Here is a 20,337-nt window from a genome sequence, read left to right on the forward strand (position 1 = left end):
CATGTCGTTGTGTCAAGACACTTCACCCCAAACTGTTCCTGTGGGGATTGTCCTCAGTAATGAGTGTACTGTATGTGAGTCGCTTTGGGTAAAAGCGTCTAACAAGTGACATGTAATAATGTAATGTACTGTAAGTTCTCCCACAATGCACCACTCCTCCGCTCCCTTCACTGGTTGCCAGCGACCGCCTGCATCCACTTCAAGACACCGGTATTGGCCCTCAGTGCTGTGAATACGTCACCTTATGGAATGAAATCGAATGTAAAAAATAATGAAGGTCATAGTAGAAAGCACACTTTGAAGACAGTTCATGTGTGTGTGTGTGTGTGTGTGTGTGTGTGTGTGTGTGTGTGTGTGTGTGTGTGTGTGTGTGTGTGTGTGTGTGTGTGTGTGTGTGTGTGTGTGTGTGTGTGTGTATGTTTGTCAATTGTGAATCTTTACACAAAGTAAGAGAAGAATGGTGGTCCCCTGGCATTCTATAGCAGCTCTATCAAAGAGGTAAGTCTTAAGTCGCGGTTCCACAGGAGCTTATAGTTCTGGCCCCAGATCCACTTCTGGAAACTCTAGGAACCTATATTGTAATAAACATTTCAACTGCTAAACAGGATCTCAAAATGTGTCATGCATCAATTAAATATACATACAAGTAGCTAAATAAGGTTAGCGGGAAGAGCAATTATTTTCCAAAAGTATAATTCCTTTTGGTTTCACTGTAGTGGCCCATAATGATCAACATCAGTTTCAAGCAGAACAGATATGGAGCAGCGTGAAGCGAGCAACATGAGGGGAGCTGAGCTCCGCACATGATGACTGCACAGATGTAAGTGAGTCCAGGCAGCAACAACAGCACTTCACTCTGAAAAGAAACTTCCGCTGCTCTGGAATGTACCTGCACGTCATCACACAGCCTGACACACACACACCACACACACACACAGGCCCTGCTACTATGTCAGGTTTATTTATACAGAGGAGGAATGGCTGAGATCAGAGAAGAGGGCACATGGTGTGTGTGTGTGTGTGTGTGTGTGTGTGTGTGTGTGTGTGTGTGTGTGTGTGTGTGTGTGTGTGTGTGTGTGTGTGTGTGTGTGTGTATGTGTGTGTGTGTGTGTGTGTGTGTGTGTGTGTGTGTGTGTGTGTGTGTGTGTGTGTGTGTGTGTGTGTGTGTGTGTGTGTGTGTGTGTGTGTGTGTGTGTGTGTGTGTGTGTGTGTGTGTGTGTGTGTGTGTGTGTGTGTGTGTGTGTAATCCATCTATGTGAATGGGAGCTGTTGGAGTAATTTAGATCGGTTTGTGTCTCCTGATAATGATACATAATTAGACTGTAGGTCAGTCGGTCAGGCTCCCCTTCTCTCTCTCTCTTTCTCTCTCTTTCCCTCTCTCTCTCACGCACACACATCCACAGAATGCAGCCCCCCATTCAACACTTAAACAAATATAAATCATATGCCTTCCTCAGAGTGAATTCCTCCACACATTCCAACCCCCACTCCCTCTGTAGGTCTCCAACTATATCACCAGTATTACAAACATTTGATTATTTATACCAAACTTTATAACCAATTACAGCCTGCAAACAGAACCAAGTTTAAGCTGCATATCCTTTAAATATCAATTTGAACCGCTTCACAACAATCGCTAGCACTCATAACCTTGGTATACTTTTTAATATAATTTGTTATCACATGTTAAATCAACCATATGTTCAGGTCATTGTTATATCATAACTAAATTAACAAGTCATTGAGGTGCCTGATTGTTTGACCAACGTCTATCTGTTGCTGAGATTTTCTTTGTCAATGTGAAAAAGTCACATGGTGTTATACCCGCAGGCCACTGTCCTCCTACAGGCTTTATTTTCTTTATTGCAAACACATATTGTAGTTGTGCAGTGTTCACAAGTACACAAAAAGTGTGAATATTCATTGGTTGTTAAAAGCTGTCACAGCTGTACCCTACCATTGGATTTCAGCAACATTAAGCCTGGACTCCGTACAATGCATGATGCTAGGACACACTCTGCATGTGTGTGGGCACCAGCCACAAACAAATGATGCAGTTGACTTTCCTGAGTCCTGAAATGTAGAAAATGAACAATTCAACAATCCAATATTTTTGGTGCTTGGGTGCACTAATATGCCGACTAATGGGATTCTGTTTCACTAATTAAATGACTGGTTCTTCACTCATAACCTTTATACACCAGACAGCAGTCTACTGGTCTACTCTTTGTAAGGCAGTGAAGTTTCCTGATAAGACAGTAGACTTGTGAATCAATAGCAATACTTTTATAATTAATTTAAATAACTTCTATTGAACATTTAAAATGTAATTTTAACCATCAACCTTGTCATGTAGTTTTATGTTCAAACCACGGACAGTTTGGCCTTGCTGCAAATCAAACAAATGTCTCTTAAAGCTTGAGTCATTAATGTTTCAATATTAGCAATGAGTCAGATGAGCACATGAGAATTATCAACCAACTCCCCAGTTCCCCTCAGCTCAATGAAGCATTTTAGCGTTGTTCAGCTAACTGGTTTGATTTTACCAGCTGTTAGTGACGCATTTAGTGGGAGACAGAATGTTTCCTCTGGAGCAAAGAGACCAAAACAAAGCTAGGAGAGTGTATAGTGCACTCACATTCATCTGGTAGACACCAAACAAATGATAATGTTGTCATGTAACTTCTGGATATAAGCAACCGTTTGTTAGCATGTTAGTGTTAAACATGTCAATGCAATGGTGTCCCGCCTCGTTTTTCACTTATGCCTTACATTTTCCACGATCAGGACATTGTCCGCCCTAAAATGTGACTTGAAGCTCCACAGTTCTGTTCCATGCCCCCATTGTCTCCCCAAAATTGTAGCTATGAACAATCATTTATCCAGCTCAGCCTTAATGCCACTTGGTTACTGCCTTTACATCGAGTGTGTCCACAACCTGCCTGGGAACAGCGTCCAATCACCACAGAACTGTGTTTGTCTATGTGGCGTTCACACTCATATCTGTCTGTGCTCAGATCTCCGTCTACCAATGACTTCATGTGTTTTGGGACATCTCCAGAGCCCAGAGGTGGATGTAGGAAACATCATTCTCTGTGCAGGCTTCTCACTGGAAGTTTGCTAGCTGTATTCAGGACCTTGATTCTCATTTACAGCAGCTAAACAACAGCTTTTAAACCAAACCAAACTGCCAAATGCTTTGCTTCTTTTTCAGGTTCTATAAAATAAATAATGGAGCTGGATCTGATGACTGAAAGGTTAAAGTCTCAATACTATACATTAAACATAAAGTGCTTTAAACCACTAGCTCAGGTACTCCAGGGACCCTGGAGTAGCCCCCTTCTGGCTGACTGTATGGATCTTTGGGGCTTCAGAGGTGACCCAGAGCTCCAGGAAGGTTATCCAGGAGGCCGTAACCAAAATTCTACTCGCAGTCATTTGATTTAGAAATTATAATAATATAAACGCAAACATAGTCTTCCTTGGCATGCATGAATAAATGTATGCATACATTATTGATATTATTCATATAATAATTATTATAATAATGATATTATTCAAAGTATTTGTTTTTTCAAACGGACCAAGTGTAACAAAACATTAATATAAAAAAGTGAAACGATTATTTATGCCAGGTTTGGTTATTATCTTATTCCCATCTGCATGACAATATACAGCCACAGATCTGGATTAGATCTGATATGCCTTTTAATCTCTCTCTCCTTCTCTCTCTCTCTCTCTCTCTCTCTCTCTCTCTCTCTCTCTCTCTCTCTCTCTCTCTCTCTCTCTCTCTCTCTCTCTCTCTCTACTGAATATAGAAACAGAACAGTGGAATATTATTTTCATTCGTTTATATGCTTTGTGTTGGGCATAGCTGCCTGTTTTTAACACATTGGATATGAAATCTTATGACTGATCATAACTGAGCTAACAGAGGATCAGGAGTAAAAAGAGCGTTATACAATTTATGACAAGCCGTGAAGGAAAACGTGACGGGATCTAAAATGTGTCCATAGAGTATGTCAGTGTTTCACAGCTCCGGACGGGCAGCGGGTCTTTTCTTCTTGCGGCAGCCGAGGGAAACGGCTTGGAGGTCGGTAACAGGGTTAGCTGGGAACCGGCCCGGACGTTTTACCGGCTGCACGCTTATCAACCGGCTACTCAAACTGAACACTTACAAATGCACTGCTAGTAACGGTATGGCCCTCTGCATCACAGACCGGATTACATCGACAGTGTTGACCATGATATCGCTAATTAATAATTCATAGTTATTATTATTATTATTATTATTATTATTATTATTATTATTATTATTATTATTATTATTATTATTAGTAGTAGTAGTAGTAGTAGTAGTAGTAGTAGTAGTAGTAGTAGTAGTAGTAGTAGTGGTAGTAGTATTATAACTTTTATTGACAATAGTATTGTTGTTATTATTATTATTATTATTATTATTATTATTATTATTATTATTATTATTATTGTTATTGTTGTTGTAGTCGTTGTCGTGACTTTAACTTTAAATAGGTTCTGCTATTATCCGTTAGGGATATCTCTAATATGACGTAAGGAGAGTACCCTATATAATAAGGTCACATCAATAAGACCAAAGGTGATAAAGGCTGCTTTGTAATATGATTTAATTTGGAGTCAATTGCTTTGGAGAGTGAATCTTCTGGAAGCAGTAAAAAATATTGACGGAATCCGCAGATTAGTTATAATATTTAATAAGCTACTACATTAAAATACTATCTTGTGACTTTTCTTTTGGGGGAAATTTAAAAACGTTTTGTTGTCAGTAAAACTCTAAAATGATATTGCAGTGGCATTTTGTAACAATATAACATATGCATTAAAGAAGATTTATGGATATGCGAACAATCTGACAGATTCCTAAGAAATTATAAATATCAAAAACACAATAAATCCCCGGATTAGCAAGGAAATAAAATAGATTTAAGGCCAGGAGACTGACAGGCTGCTTACTGTGTCTGCGGCCTCCACACTGTGACTCTTTGACATTAAATAAATGAACAAACCGAACACACACCACAAACCCATCCAACACCGGGATGGTGAGGAGGATTTCTGAATAGCGTCAGGACTATAAACCGACCTTATTTCAACATTTGGATTTACCTTATCATGAGGATATGCGTTCATTAAACTGCAAATCAAAATGAATCACACGGTATCCTGGCTTCTCATTCACACAACATTGGCTACATACAATATGTTCAATATATGAATAGAAATGTTAGCGTGTAGCCTATACTGAAAGCAATGCGCGGCAACATTTTTCGTTAAAACATTTTAAAACACATATTTAAAAAATAAAATAATATTTACCTATAGCCTACATACTTCCTGTGCTAGTAACTCTACATGCTAGGAGCGAGAAAAGGATCATCTCATTTTATTCTGACCTTGTAGGTTAATTGTGGCTGCTTGAATGCGTGCGCGTGGCCCCGCGTGTGTACGCGCGCGCGCGTGAGAGCCAGCTTGTCTACTTAGCAGGCCCATTGACATTAAAGAGAAGTAAACAGTCCTGCAGACCGTGCCAGGAGGGGGGGGGGGGGTCGCCATTGGTCTACAGATGCTGAATTCAGTTTCTCCTCCCCGGTAGTAACGATGACGTAGTAAATCAGACTCTCTCTCTCTCTCTCTCTCTCTCTCTCTCTCTCTCTCTCTCTCTCTCTCTCTCTCTCACACACACACACACACCCCATCCCTCCCTCTCCTTCTCGTGCATGCAGGCTGGTTTTAGTCTGGCTCAGTGTAAACCCGTCAGTAGTGACCCGGTGTCTGCCCGGACTGGTCCTGCCTTGCCAAACGGCTCCGAGGCTGCTGAGACTCCAGACAGGATGAGAGGCTGCACAGAGGTACAGAGGACTAGACTGTAAGTGAGAAATACAGAAAGAGGAGGGATAACGCTGCTGAGACTTTATAAGAAGAGGAAGAGGAACCATGTCCTAGAGGAGGAGCTGCGGACCGAGAAGGCCTGGTGGAACAGAAAGCAGCAGGTCTGCTGCACGGATCACCGGCCCGCACGGTCGGGCCTGGCCGGCTGAAGCTGGTAGAACCTTCAGGATGCAAACCTCTGCTCAGGACCCACGTTAAACAGCGAGGAGAGTTTACCACAGAGAGAGCTGCGCGTGTGTGCGTGTGTCGAAGTGCGAGAAAGAGAGTTGTGTGTGTTTTGGTGAGTGGGTGCGTGTTTGTGTGTCAGCATGAGTCTGGTCTCGGGGTTTCCTCACCACCCGGTCATGCACCATCACGACAGCCACCACTACTCCCTGCACGCGGCGGCGGCGGCCGGTCGGTGTCACGAGGAGACCGGGGCTCCTCCGTACTTCACGAGCTGGCTAATAAGTCACGCGGATATGTCTCCAACCGAGTACAGCCTCGCGCCCGGGTTCAGCCCAGAGTACCATGGCAACAGCGGCGGCGGGTCCACCGGCGGCCTGGACCCCCTCCATCACCACCACCACTACGGACCCGGCGCCTTGGTCCCGGGGGCCAGCGCCATCTCGGTAAACGGAGCGGCAGTCGGTATGCACCCCCACACACTCCCGCGGCCCGTGAAGCGGAGACCCACCGCCAACCGGAAGGAGCGGCGGCGGACCCAGAGCATCAACTCGGCCTTCGCCGAGCTGCGGGAGTGCATCCCCAACGTGCCGGCCGACACCAAGCTGTCCAAGATCAAGACGCTGCGGCTGGCCACCAGCTACATCTCCTACCTGATGGACATCCTGGACAAGGACGGACAGCACGGGGACACGCAGGCGTTCAAGGCCGAGCTGAAGAAGACGGAGGCCCGGGAGGAGCGGCGGAAGAGAGAAGCGGTAAGAACCCAGCTGAACGAGCCCATTTGTGCTGGGCGTTTTTCTAAAATAACTCCTAATAACTTCATCCCATATCCGCCTCATAAGAGGACACATAGCTCACATCAGCACAGTCTGTTCCGGGGGAGAGATCAGTCAGAGCCCGAACTATAGCGGGCTGCAGTTGATGGTTTTGGGGGAAGTTGGAAATATTTGGTCTAGAATTAAAGGTATTTTCTGAGATATATATTCGGTGCTAGACACACACTGAGCCGTGTGTCGTCATTGTACAGGCAATAAGAGAAAAAGAGAAGCCTCAAACAGATGACTGTTTATTAACGTTCGGTGAGGATAAGCACAGATAAACTAGGCCTATTGCCGAGCTTCAATACAATAGTGTTGATTTTTTTAATTATTATTATTATTATTATTATTATTATTATTATTATATATGGGCCTTTTAGTCCGAATTTTGTTAAGGCGTTAATAATAAAACGTTTAGCTAAAAAGGAAACGTCCGGCTGGAATTGTGCTCCTGTAGAGGCCAATAAGAAAACCTACAGTAAATGGAACAGAAACATTGATTCTGTCCATTGCCATTGACTCTCGCATCAGAAAAAAAACGCCATAAAAGCAATTTAAAAAATACAGTTTTATGTAAAAACCGTGTGCGTAGTCGTAGAACAACACAGAGTTTAATATGGCTCAGCTCTCTATTTTAACATTTGATCAAATATATTTTTGCCATATTATCCACTACATTTATTTATTCCAATTCAAATGTTTGTCTTTTGTGCAAATAGCCTACGAGCGGCGGGAACAAATTGTTCAAAAATAAAACATCAAGCCTTCAAAATGTAAAGGTATTAAATTACTTGCCTACTGGAGTATTATTGGATAGTGCAGGGCAGTTTTCTAAAGGTCAGCGGCCATCCCTGCCTTTACATGTATATGTTTAAACAAGGTTATATATCAGAAGGAGAGTTTATGGTGCCTTCACGGGCAGCCTGCAGTCAGCTGCACGGTGGAGCTCAGTGTGACACACTGCTTTAACTTCACATTTATGCTTTATATGATCGGCTTTCACAATATTAATATTTATGCACCATAACAAACAAAAAACAATTGTTAAAGATAAAGTATCTCAATTGACCGAAATTCACGAGCAATATGTTTCTGATATGTTTATTGCGAAGAAGTGTCTGAACAGCCAGCTCTCGGACGGCTGTTATACACACGGGGTCAAAGCAGTGAGACGATGAAATGAATCACACCACACCAACATGTGAATGAGAAAGCTGCTGTTCTGTGAGAGGTTTCAAAAGCTAGCATAAAGTGCAGCTACACAGGAGAGAGAAATGAAAGAGTAACACTGTAGGCCTACACGAATCACATCGTACGGAGGCTATAGCCCTATTTATGTGGGCGAGGAATTGTAAAAGCGAATGAAGCATGTGGTCTGCTTAAGAGAGAGTCAACAGGACATACAAGTGTGTTTACTCTTTTTTTTTTTTTACAATTTACACTTAACTCCTTAACACAGGATTACTGTATGGGTCAAACCTATTGCATCCCCCCACTATTGAACCATATAAACACATAGATTTCACACAATGATGGAAGCATGTGAATGAGTCTCTGTAACAGTGCAGCCAGAAAGTAGTCCGCCATCCTCAGACAGAGTGGAGCCAGCAGGGGCCAGAACTATTATCATAGCAACACTTTGTGATGCTGTGGCCGCACAGCCTGCTGGATGATCCTCAGGACTGCTGCATGTGCTGCCCATATACATATATATATACATTTATATACAGCTGCAGCTTTACAGCGTTCTACAGAGGCTCAGATTCAGTGTTTGGAACAGCCAAAAGATTTAAAGCCATGCTCTTTCACAGCCATAGTATCACATTGCTATTTTATTTATCGTTAAGTTGCATATCCATTTTTATGATCATCAGCTAAATGTAATCATTCAGTCATTTCTTTATTGCATTAGAATCAGAACTGAGTTGGGTACGTTTACACATGAAAGGAATTTGATGGTGGTGCAAACAACATCATGAAATAGGCTGAATGAGAAGATCAAGGACGATTTAAAAAAAAGAAAGATATTTTGTCTGCTATTGTATATTGCACATAAAATAAAGATGATATTGTAAATGCAATAAACCATCTCATTATAGAGGCCTTCATCATCACCTGATCACAGCTAACCTCCAGTGTTAGAAACACAAGGCCACACAGAGCAGGTAGAGCAGGACAGACAAAATGATTTCCTGTCTGTTGCCTAACATGGTGCCTATAGGAAGTGTGGGACATAATTGAAGCCAGAGAGCAATTTTTCCTCACATTTCAAACTGCAATCACTAATAGAATGATGTAGTGCTGTTAATAACTCATGTCAACTCTGTCATGAAACTTCAGTCCTGTCCCTTGCTTAGTGAGACACAGTTGAATAATAATAAATCTCATATGTTGACAGAATTCCTTCATTTGTTTAAAAATCATTTTTAAAGGAGTTACTGTGCAGTGTGATCCTCAGAGTAAGCCTTTAATGTTGCTTATGCTCCTCAGTCTGCTCTCACATTAATGACTAAGTGGTTAACCCGTAAGTGAATTTAAAGTGTATTTAACAGGATGACCTTAAGCTAGCAAATAGGGGTGGGGGGGTATACACTCGGTCATTTCAGGATCTCTGAGTTTAGACTACACTGCAAGGGAGAATTAAGATGGAGGATTTTTTAATTCATTGATTTTTTTTCTTTTCCAGTGTGTTGTGTGTTACTGGTTAGAGCTGCGGTCTCACTCAGGCTGGTTGTTGTCGTACAAAATGGGACCATGCAGTTTGGACTGCAGAGAGGCAGGACGCTGTTGGATTTAAACCAATAGGCCTACATATCTGTATAACTAATTCAAAGTTTGTGCCTGATTTTAACCTTTACATGAATTATTTAGGAAAATCATTATTTGAAATGACGTATAATACAAATTATAAGACTTGTCACATTATTAAATCATAGGGGACATACCTGCATGTTTCACTCACTGCAAATACAATTTCCTGTTGTGAGTATTTCACTGTCCAGAAGTCCTTTCTCTGCGTGTGTCATGATGGAGGCTTTTTGTTATATATATTGCATAACTTAATTTCTTTAGTGCTACTTTCAGGACAGTGATTAGTCTGTCAGATTTCTGTATTCACAAGTGACGGGACTGGAAATGATGACATTTTTAAAAAAAACCTCAAAGCTCCAGTGTGTGTGAATTATAAAACATAAAAAAATGTATATTTTATGTTAAAATTTAAATCACTTAAACAAATCTACCGAAGAGTGTTGAGAACGGTTTTCCTGGTGAGATAAGGTCGGTTTTAATAAAAGGACATCGTGAGTACATGATATTTATTGATTTATTCATTATACTGTTATAAACTCTAAGTTAAACAGGCTGAAAGAATGCGTAATTAAACGTATATCATGTGATTTTGATAATTACATTTCAAGTACATGAATACTTTAGATGTTTATTAAAACATGTCGTGAACATTTTTGTTATGTTCAGATTATATAATTTAATTCATAACGCTGACATGTCTGGAATAATAACTCAACGTGTCGTGAATCATTTTTTAGGATCCACCTTTATTCCATATCCATTTTCACTTGATTCCATTATTACTGTTCTTTTTGCAACCCTCTTTATATCACACTTTGATACATACGTGTATAACCCAGTATGCTAATGTTCGGGGGAGAAAGGCTCGCACTGTTCGGCCGCTGAGGAGATATACATAGCTGTATTGCAGGATAAAGGCACGCAGGGGCCGGGTTGGATGTCTGAAGAGTATGTGTGTGTATCAATGTGTTTGCAGTAATTACACTGACACGATCAGCTGGCCGCACGCGCATTGTGTTGACCTTCTCTTCATTAAATCACCAGCACCCGGATTGTATTTTAAAGCTAAACATTGAAATTGTAACAGTTGAACTCGAACTATCTGAGTTGTACTGTGTACACACATCTCAGTCGGAGCACTCGGGTTCAAAGCAGCGCTGCTCTCTTCAGTGAAACTCCATCTGACCATTGTCTGTGCGTTCGCGTTTACACTGCGCAGTAAAGCCAAGTAAAAGATAATATTACAGCAATAAAACAAGTTTAAGATTTAAGATTAAGTGACGAAAAATTCATAATGTAACAATATAAATAGCAAAAACAACCCAACCTGTATTTTAAAAACAAATCTTGATAGAGTAAACGAACTTAAAATATGATTTACCGAGTGTTGAATTATTGATTTACATAAGGCGGTATCGGCCTGTTGGAGAAAAGCTCATTTGATGGGATGATCGTGTTCCACAATAACCCTTGCTCTGACTCAAATGTTGCGTTCCGCCTCGTGCTGACTACTGACGTTATCAGCTCACAGCTTTGCTCAGTGTATTATTATTAACAGTGACAGAACATCGCAACGTGTAAACTTACTATGAAGGGATTACAACAATGACTTTTGCTATATTTATATATATGTATATATAATATGCCTATATTAAATACAGTAATAATGATAATATTTTTTTCAAATATTAAAAGGTTTGTGTCTACAATATGAAATTATTACGTTTATTTTTATAATGTTTAAAGAAACTATTCTATTGAAAAGCGTCCACATGAACACACACGCACACACTCTTTATGGTGGTGCTGCACTGTGACATGAAATCAGATCAGGGCACTCTCACAGTAACACAGGTCCAACTCTGATGTCACTCTGTGTAATCAGAGTAATAAATATCATCATTCATATTGAATTTATATCTTGTGACACAAACAGAAGTGAAGCGATTTGGTGACAGGCTGCTTATAACATGCGGTAGCCTATGAAAATATGGTTTAGGAAATTGATCTGCATATATAAATAATTATACATGTGTGTGCAGGTGGAGATCCCTAAAACAGCACCATCATCATCATCCTCCTCATCATCATCGTCAGCGGGAGATAAGAAGAGTAAAGGGCGGACAGGATGGCCCCAGCATGTATGGGCTCTGGAACTCAAACAGTAAACCCCCCCCCACCCCCCCACCCCCCCCCCCCCTTAGTGATGGGACATTATTGACGCGCTCAGAGGAACTTTAATAGCCGTCATCATCTTTTTCTTCTTCTTCGTCTTCATCATCATCATCCTCGCTGTGGACCTCCGCCCAGGACGGTGTCCGCTACAGCTCCTTCCGTTCACTTCAGTGGGACTGCAGGCCTAGGAGAGTACCTCAAAGAACACTCTTCAGATGAATTACCAATTAGATTCATATTTAAATTGAAGACCTTAATCGTAAAAATAAAAAAAAATAAACGATAATGATTCCCCAAACATCTATATTGTAGATATCTGGTCAATCATCGCTTATTCTTGTGACATAACATGTCAGTGGTAACTTTGGGAAAGGCTTATTTTAAACAGTAGTTTTAATGTCCGTAAACTGGACCAGTAATAGACAGGGTCTGAGGGGAGGAACGGGTTAAATAACACACTCGAGCCGTTGAAGCAGAATCAGTGCACTGATCCAATCAAGCAGCTCTGTAAGTTATAACTGTCCGGCCAGTCTTGCGACCTGTGCGCTCTGTGGATGGGACGCATTCAACCGAGCGGTGCGTAAAGCTCTGAGCTGTGTTCCTCAGAGAAAGCGCCATAGCACTGCTGGTAGGGCGGTCGAGTCTATCTCTCTCTCACTCACACATAAACATACACGCACACACACACGCACACACACACACACACACACACACACACACACACACACACACACACACACACACACACACACACACACAAACGTGGTTTTGACGTGCTACCTGCTTTATTTAACGGAATATATTTATGTGCAATGCGGCCGACAGTAGGACCCGATCAGCCGGTAGAACCTTTGATTAAAGACAAGGTGTATGTGAAATGACCTCTCTCTCTCTCTCTCTCTCTCTCTCTCTCTCTCTCTCTCTCTCTCTCTCTCTCTCTCTCTCTCTCTCTCTCTCTCTCTCTCTATGTCACAATGATGACGACGTGTCTATGTTGTGGTGTGAAAATGTGGTGGGGGTCTAAATAATGCTTTATGTGGGATGTAACAGTGTCATGAATTGAATAAACCACCACCTGGTTTCATTACTGTACGTTTTCTTCCTTGAGCTGGTTAAACTGCAGCTTCATTCATATTTAAGAATAATAAAGATGTAACAATTGTATCTTCACATCCAAAAGGTCGGTGAGTGGCTCCCTGTGGTAAAAGTAAAACAAACGTACCCTAATCGTTTTGAGTTCTGGCTCTCATTTCAATGGTTTGCAGGAAAAAAAAGACATGATTTATTTTAGCTGGAATATAATTCATATTGCTTTTTTTTGTTTTGTTTCCTCAGGATAACCCTATTTACAATTTTTAAAGCCACCTTTTTGACTTTTTAAATTTGAAATATATTTACAAATAATATTTTAAAGTTTTACTTAAATTAAAAGACAATTTTACTTGGAAATAAAATGATTATCTTTTCTTAACTGACCATAACTCAAAAGGATTTTACATTTAGTTATCATGTGAGTACACACATCTTTAACAGCAACATTAATTACTTATCATATCAACATCCATATTGGTTCAAGGTTTTTGTTCATGCAGTGGATGAGTACAGCACACATCTGTCAGGAGTGTTATCACACATTATAATGACACCATACTCACAATGGAAAAATACATAACAACATAATGACATTTTATTGTTATTGTAGACATTTTTCTCTCATTTTGTATTTATTTCTTTTTTAGAGGGGGCTGATTAAGGATTTCTCTCTACATCAGGGGCAGCAGAGGGTCCCAGTGCAGGGTCTGGTGGTAATTAATTGACTCCATTTCCTGAATCCTGTGGATTTTTTTATGAATGTAAATACACACAAAGCATAACAGGGGAGCGATTGTCTTTGACAGGGCAAAGAGAAAATGCAGCAATGTCCCTGTTTGAATAATTAAAGGAATAGTTGAACATTAATATAACTGAAACAAGCCAATCTGGCCCTTGTTGCCCCACCTCTAGATCCAACCATGGAGCATCAGTGCCAAAAGCCCCTTTTACACAGAGTCTGCAACATACTGTAAAGAGGATCATACGGCCCTGAGGAGTCTGATGTTTCTCCAAAGAGTCTCTGCTTTCAGCTACATGCAGAGGAGGGACAAGTACTCAGATATTGTACTTGAGTAAAAGTAGAAGTACTCAGATATTGTACTTGAGTAAAAGTAGAAGTACTCAGATCTTGTACTTGAGTAAAAGTAGAAGTACCAGAGTGTAGGAATACTCTTTTACAGTAAAAGTTCTGCATTCAAAATGTAAAAGTAGAAACTATTCCCATCAAAATACACTTAAAGTATCAAAAGTAAAGTACAACTACCTTAAAATTGTACTTGAGTAAATGTACATACTTTACTCCACTGTCTATACAGTATGTAACTCCATTTCTGTATCTGCGCACCTTGATGTCCCTGCTCCCCTTCTCCTCAGAAAGAGGGGAAGGGCAGGGTGACATTGTGTTGTGACTCCTCGGGAGAGTTGGTGTATTTGCATAATGCAGATCTGAGATGGTGTATTATAAATCCAGCAGTGAGTGACATTCAGCAGCGTTGGCTCTGATTTGGTAAGCGGTGTCAGCTGTATTTGTGTGAATGTTAGACATATTACTTTGGCAGTGTGGGGATTTGTGTCTGTGTTAGCTGCCTACAGTGACACACTTCTGTGATTTGTGACACCAAAGAAGAAATATTAGAGGCAAACAGTCTCACACCCCTGAATGATCAATTCAGTAATCAAATGGAAACGTGAAAATGATGAGCATCTGTGAAATATCTGAATGAAGTCATTGATCTGTTGGTTGGTTTTAAAGCTTATTGAGATGCTGTTGACGTGATTTCGCTGCACCTGCTGTTCCAGAAAGTGTCCTGCAAGCTAACCCTGTAGCATTTTCCCTGAAAATCATGTTCTCTAGAAGAATGTTGTGGTGCCTTCACTGTGGCACGTTGAGCACTGCCTGCTCAAAAATGTAAATGTCACATGGAGTGTGCTTTGTTGAAATTAGCATTTTTTTTTTTTTGCAGCAATGTTTCTGTTGCTAGCATTTGCTGTGCTGAAGAATATTTGTGTAGTAAGTGATGTCAGTTACATTTTAAATGTTGTGATTTACAAGGGTAATTACAGTCAAACTGGGGTTGTAAATTTAGGCATGATCTATTAAATATGACACTATAAAGGGACTCTTAACAATCCGCGGCAGCTCTCCTACACTCCTCACTGCACCCCCGAGAACTAAATTCAATCTTCCGTGCACACTTTCTAAATCATTCTACATCAACCCTAAGTTTCTTTTTATTTGTAGCATCAACTCCAAAAATGTAGCTTCTGTCTCCAAGCTGCTCTCACTGCCAGAGACCTCAGCTTTAAAGTGTTCAGATGTACCCTGACACAGGTCACATCCTGAGGTCCTAATATTCATTACTTTCTTTTAGGGTTAGTGGTCAATAAATAATCAGTGGTCAAAAGCGCACACAAATGACTCCAGGACAGAGGTGAAAGAAGTACTTATATCTAGTTCTTGATGAAATAAAAGTGTTCTACTTGAGTAAAAGTAGAAGTACTCAGATCTTGTACTTGAGTAAAAGTAGAAGTACTCAGATCTTGTACTTGAGTTAAAGTAGAAGTACCAGAGTGTAGGAATACTCTGTTACAGTAAAAGTCCTGCATTCTAAATGTTCCTCCAGTGAAAGTTGAAAGTATTCTCATCTAAATGTACTTAAAGTAGCGACAGTAAAAGTAGTCATTGTTTGATTGGTCCATTTCAGAATAATATCTCTGATATGTTTTATAATGATTGATCAGTAAAGTGTTCTCAGAGCTGGTAAAGGTGCAGCTAGTTTGAATGGCTTTGTATACTGCAGGGTAGCTGCTGGATTTACTGCAGGTGAACTAAAGTCTGATTTAAGGGCTGATTATATTTACCATCATTAATCCAGATCTGTAAAGTAACTAAAGGTATTAAATACATGTAGTAGAGTAAAAGTACACCATTTACCTCTGAATTGTAGTGAGGTAAAAGTCATATGTCATAAAAAATACTGAAATACTCAAGTAAAGTACAAGTCCCTTAAGTATAGTACTTGAGTAAATGTACTTAGTTACTTCCCAGCCCTGCTCCCTGACTGTAGCACTGTCCTGCTGACAGCTGGAACATTAACACACTCGACCCTCAGAAGTTACTGACAGGCTTCAGGTCTTCACATTGCCTCAGTATCTTATGGAGCTGTCAGTCAGCTATCCATTGATAAGGCCTTATCTGGCATCCCGGTCTGTCCGCTGCTGCTGGGAGACGGGGGGAAGAGCTGGAGAGGATTTTTCTCGTCCTGACAGAGACTAACACGAGATGTAATGGCCTGAGTCTGGCCTTAGGTGAAGACAGCAGAGCAGATAATTAGTGAGAGAGCTGGCGTCAGACAGTTGACCCCACAATGACCGGGACACAAAAACACACGCCACACACACATCACAGAAGTGTGTCACACACACACACACACACACACACTCAAACACCTCTGAGTCAGCTACAGTGAGCAATGAATGACTATGAATTCACAATACAATAAAGTTTTTTTTTTTGTGCATGTTCATGTACATCAACCCTTTGTGTGTATTGTGGAAACACCAGAGTGGAAAAAGTCATTTCCCCGTTGGGGATTAATAAAGTATATCTTACACTAAACAATGATCTGACGTTAGCAAAGTTTACCTGCAAAAGAAATACTGCAGATGTTTTCTTTTCTCACAATGTCTCTGTTCACGAACAACACATTCGATGTAGCAGTATGCTCTGCACATATAATTCATAATTATGGTCAACTCTTCTTATAAATTATAAATTGATCACATCGTGACTGATAAAATAATTAGTAACATAATAATGTGAAAATGCAATGCAACAAAGACTTTTATCAATATTACAAAAAGAACAGCAGACTACAAAACCAAGAAGGCTGAATGAGAACGCCTGCAAGACATATGGTTGGTTACTTGTTTAAATAAAGTTAAATCCAAACTGTTCTTTTTCTACCAACGGTTCTCCTTCACATGCTATTTTTGACGGCATACATTATGCCAGATGCAATAAATATAATGGTTACATATATTTTTATTAAAGAAGTTACTTTCCTATAATTGTGCATCTTGTCTCATACCTAGGGATGGACCTGAGGTCGTTGGGGTATGTTTGGTATTTCAACATCAATCCCTTAAAGTGCAACTGAAATGAATTTTCATCTATCATTCAAATGAAATTTTGACTTTTTCTTAAACCATCAATCCAACTTGAACTAAATTTTCCGGGCATAACTTGTTAAAACGGCCATTTAAAAGTGTGAATTATGTGGCCTTGGGTGCGAAATTGGCCATGTGACCGTGACGTCATAGGGTTGACTCCCTTATTTGCTGGTATGGCTGGCTGCGAAAACAACATACATTTGATGGACCTATATCTCATCAAGGAACCAAAATTCTGATACAAACATCAGCAGGTCGAAAGAACACACCTCTAACATTATGTGGAAAAACTTTCGTTGAATTTAAGCCACACAAATCGATTTAATATCTATATTGTAGAGGCTCTCTGCACCTCCCGTAGGCTATGGGTAGGCTAATGGAAATGAAAGAAAGTTACCATTTTCGGCACAGGATCGGCGGGCACAAAACAGCCATCGCTTCTACTACACGCTTATTATTATTAAGATGTTATCAATCAAATGACACAATAGTGTATGTTTGCTGTGGTAAACTGGAAAAGATTTGAACATGCCGGTTTCGCAGGTAGGCCTATGGCATTCTGCTGCGCTGTCTTTGACACGTTGAAACCTAACGAAGTGGCACTTTGAAATCCAGCCACTTAAAAAAAACTTGTGTGATAATAACATGGTTTTAATGTAAGCTTAATAAACAATGGCGTTATCCCCATTATTATGCCGAAATGTATCGATCAACCAGCTACATCTACCTTAGTTCATTTTGTTTATGGCAACGGTTGACAAGGAAGATGCTTTGCTTTGACGCAGGCTCAAGAGTATTTTCTCAGAAGCGAACAGTAAGCGAACACTATTATATGTATATTAAAAAAACAAGTCCAGTAATGTCAGATCTGGAAATTTCCGAAATAAGTGAAAGGAGCGAGACAGATAGTTCTAGTAGGCCTACAGATACAGATGGTGATGGAAATGTACGGAGCACAACACAGATGTTGAGGACACTTCAAAATCACGACGATGCCTCCGTACAAACTGTATCCACCGTGCTCTTGTCTTTGCCTTCTCCTTGTCAGCCTCAGTTCCAGTATTTTTTTGTTTCGGAAACATGTGCAGAGAGATGCCTTCAGTGAAGCTGCTATTTTTGCAACTAACACCATTTGGCCCTCCAGCAACACAATATTTTCCACCGTGCTTTGATGTCTTAGCCATAGACGCCGCCATTACAGTTAGACTACTAGAACTTCTGTCAACCCTATGACGTCACGCATAAAAAAATGAATTCGCACAAAAAGACAAAATGCGGCTCCTTTTGAGCCCGTATTAACATGACTTCCCGGATAAATTATTATCCAGACAATATCTCATTTTAATCGCAAGGCTTAGAACCTTTAGAATCAGCACCCAAAACTGTGAAATTCCAACAATTAAAATTCGTTTCATAAGTCCTTTAAGCCCAGGTAACCTAGCTGAGGCAGGTATGTTTACCTCCTGCGATACAAACCCGAAATAAAAAAACCCTACAAGTGTGTATCACGTAAAGCCACCATCAAACTCAGTGCGACTCAAACTCCTCAGGAAACAAGGGTGACATTTTTTCAAATGTCTTCTACACAGGTACGGGTACAGTACCACCACAGCTGAACGCACAACAAAGACGGACCAGGGACCAAAGACAGCACCCTGTTTCCTATATATGAGCCAGCACCACCTTTGGTCTCTGGACAGGATGGGACTAGATGCTGTGTAGTCCCTGTCCACTGAGGGACTGGTTGGGTCATGTATCTGCCTGGGGCTGAACTATGGCTCTTTAAGCCTCTAATGCCGTTTTTTCCACCAACCCGGAGCTGGAGCCGATAAGATCTGTTTTTTCGTGTTTCCACCGCAGCGGCGCCGGCTTTAAGCACCAAAAAAACGGATATTTCTGGCTCCACTCAGCTGCCCGGCCATATCCAAGATCCAATACGAACCAATATGTCACGCTTACTTCGGAGGGGGGAGATTAACCTGAGCAATAACAGTTCTATGGCAAGTACAGCGAAGTTGTAACAAGCAGCAGCGCTCAGCAAAGTGACTAGAATGCGACCAAACACTTATAAAACACACACCTTATAAAGTCAGGCAACACTAACCAGGCTCAGTGTGATGCTGTTTATTTTACCTTACTTTAATCACCATCCGTTCTCTGTTATTGATCATTGGGAAGAGCAGGCAGACGTTCTCCTGTTGTTTTGTATTATTGCAGCTATCGGATGGAATCAATAAATGGGCTACACAGGTTACTATCAGAAGTAAAATCATAACGAAAACTACACCGGTAAAATATGCCTGTAGAAAACGGCTTATGCCACAATAGGATAGCAAAGTAGTCAAGATAGTGAGAGTAGCCTCGCTTGCTATGCTAACATCACCTGTCTGATGCCAGAGAAACTTTCATTACAGCGTTGTGATGCCAAACAGCATCAATTCAGACTGAAAGTCATTCAATGATGGGGAGGGGGGGGGTATGCATCAGCTGCTCGTGTGACAGTCAGACAGTGAATATGAATCAGTCATAAGAGCGCACGTAAGTGCTTACGTCATGACGCAAACGATGACGCAATGACGCAGCTCCACTTGAGCTCCAGTCGGCCTCTGGGCGGTGGAAACACGTGCTACACGGAAGAAGAAAAGCACGAGAAAAGCAAAAGATCGGATCTTGAACCGGATCCGGTTGAGTAGAATAGGGGCATAAGTCTTCTTTTAGGCTGAATATTTTGAGTGCTTACGTATCAAGGATATGTTTAGGCACTCTTGCAAAAATGTAAACTTCCCCACCTAGATCAAGAAATTATGTCATCCCTATTGATATAAACTAAAGATGCACCGATACATCGGTGAGACATCGGCATCGGCCGATGTTAGCCCTGTTTACCACCATCGGCACATAGGTAAAATAAATTGACATCACCGACGGCAGTCGCCGATGTTTATGTTTTGCTACGTGACCGGGAGAAGTCGCGTTAGCGTCGTTGTTTTTAAATCTGACGGACCAAATCTGAAGTCAGGGCATCATTTTGAAGGATTATATCAGTGACTGTAGGTCTGCCGTAACTTTAAATTCATTCGGAGGAAGGGGGGGGGGGGCGTCTCCTCTCCTCTGTGAGGAGCTGCTGCTGCACGCTGTGCATGCTGCAGGACTTCCACCCCGTGTAGCCGGTGTC

General features: G+C 41.0%; 1 protein-coding gene across 1 annotated transcript; it reads left to right on the top strand.

Annotated features, from left to right (window-relative positions):
- Window positions 1–5,806: 5,806 nt before the first annotated feature.
- On the top strand, window positions 5,807–11,922 carry hand2 (heart and neural crest derivatives expressed 2). Its single transcript, XM_063884187.1, has 2 exons — window positions 5,807–6,848; window positions 11,765–11,922. The coding sequence occupies exons 1-2, from the start codon at window positions 6,234–6,236 to the stop codon at window positions 11,888–11,890; spliced, it is 741 nt and encodes a 246-aa protein (XP_063740257.1). The 5' UTR covers window positions 5,807–6,233; the 3' UTR covers window positions 11,891–11,922.
- The last annotated feature ends 8,415 nt before the right edge of the window (window positions 11,923–20,337 follow it).

This window comes from Eleginops maclovinus, chromosome 5 (assembly GCF_036324505.1).
Source record: "Eleginops maclovinus isolate JMC-PN-2008 ecotype Puerto Natales chromosome 5, JC_Emac_rtc_rv5, whole genome shotgun sequence".
Taxonomy (NCBI): Eukaryota; Metazoa; Chordata; class Actinopteri; order Perciformes; family Eleginopidae; genus Eleginops; species Eleginops maclovinus.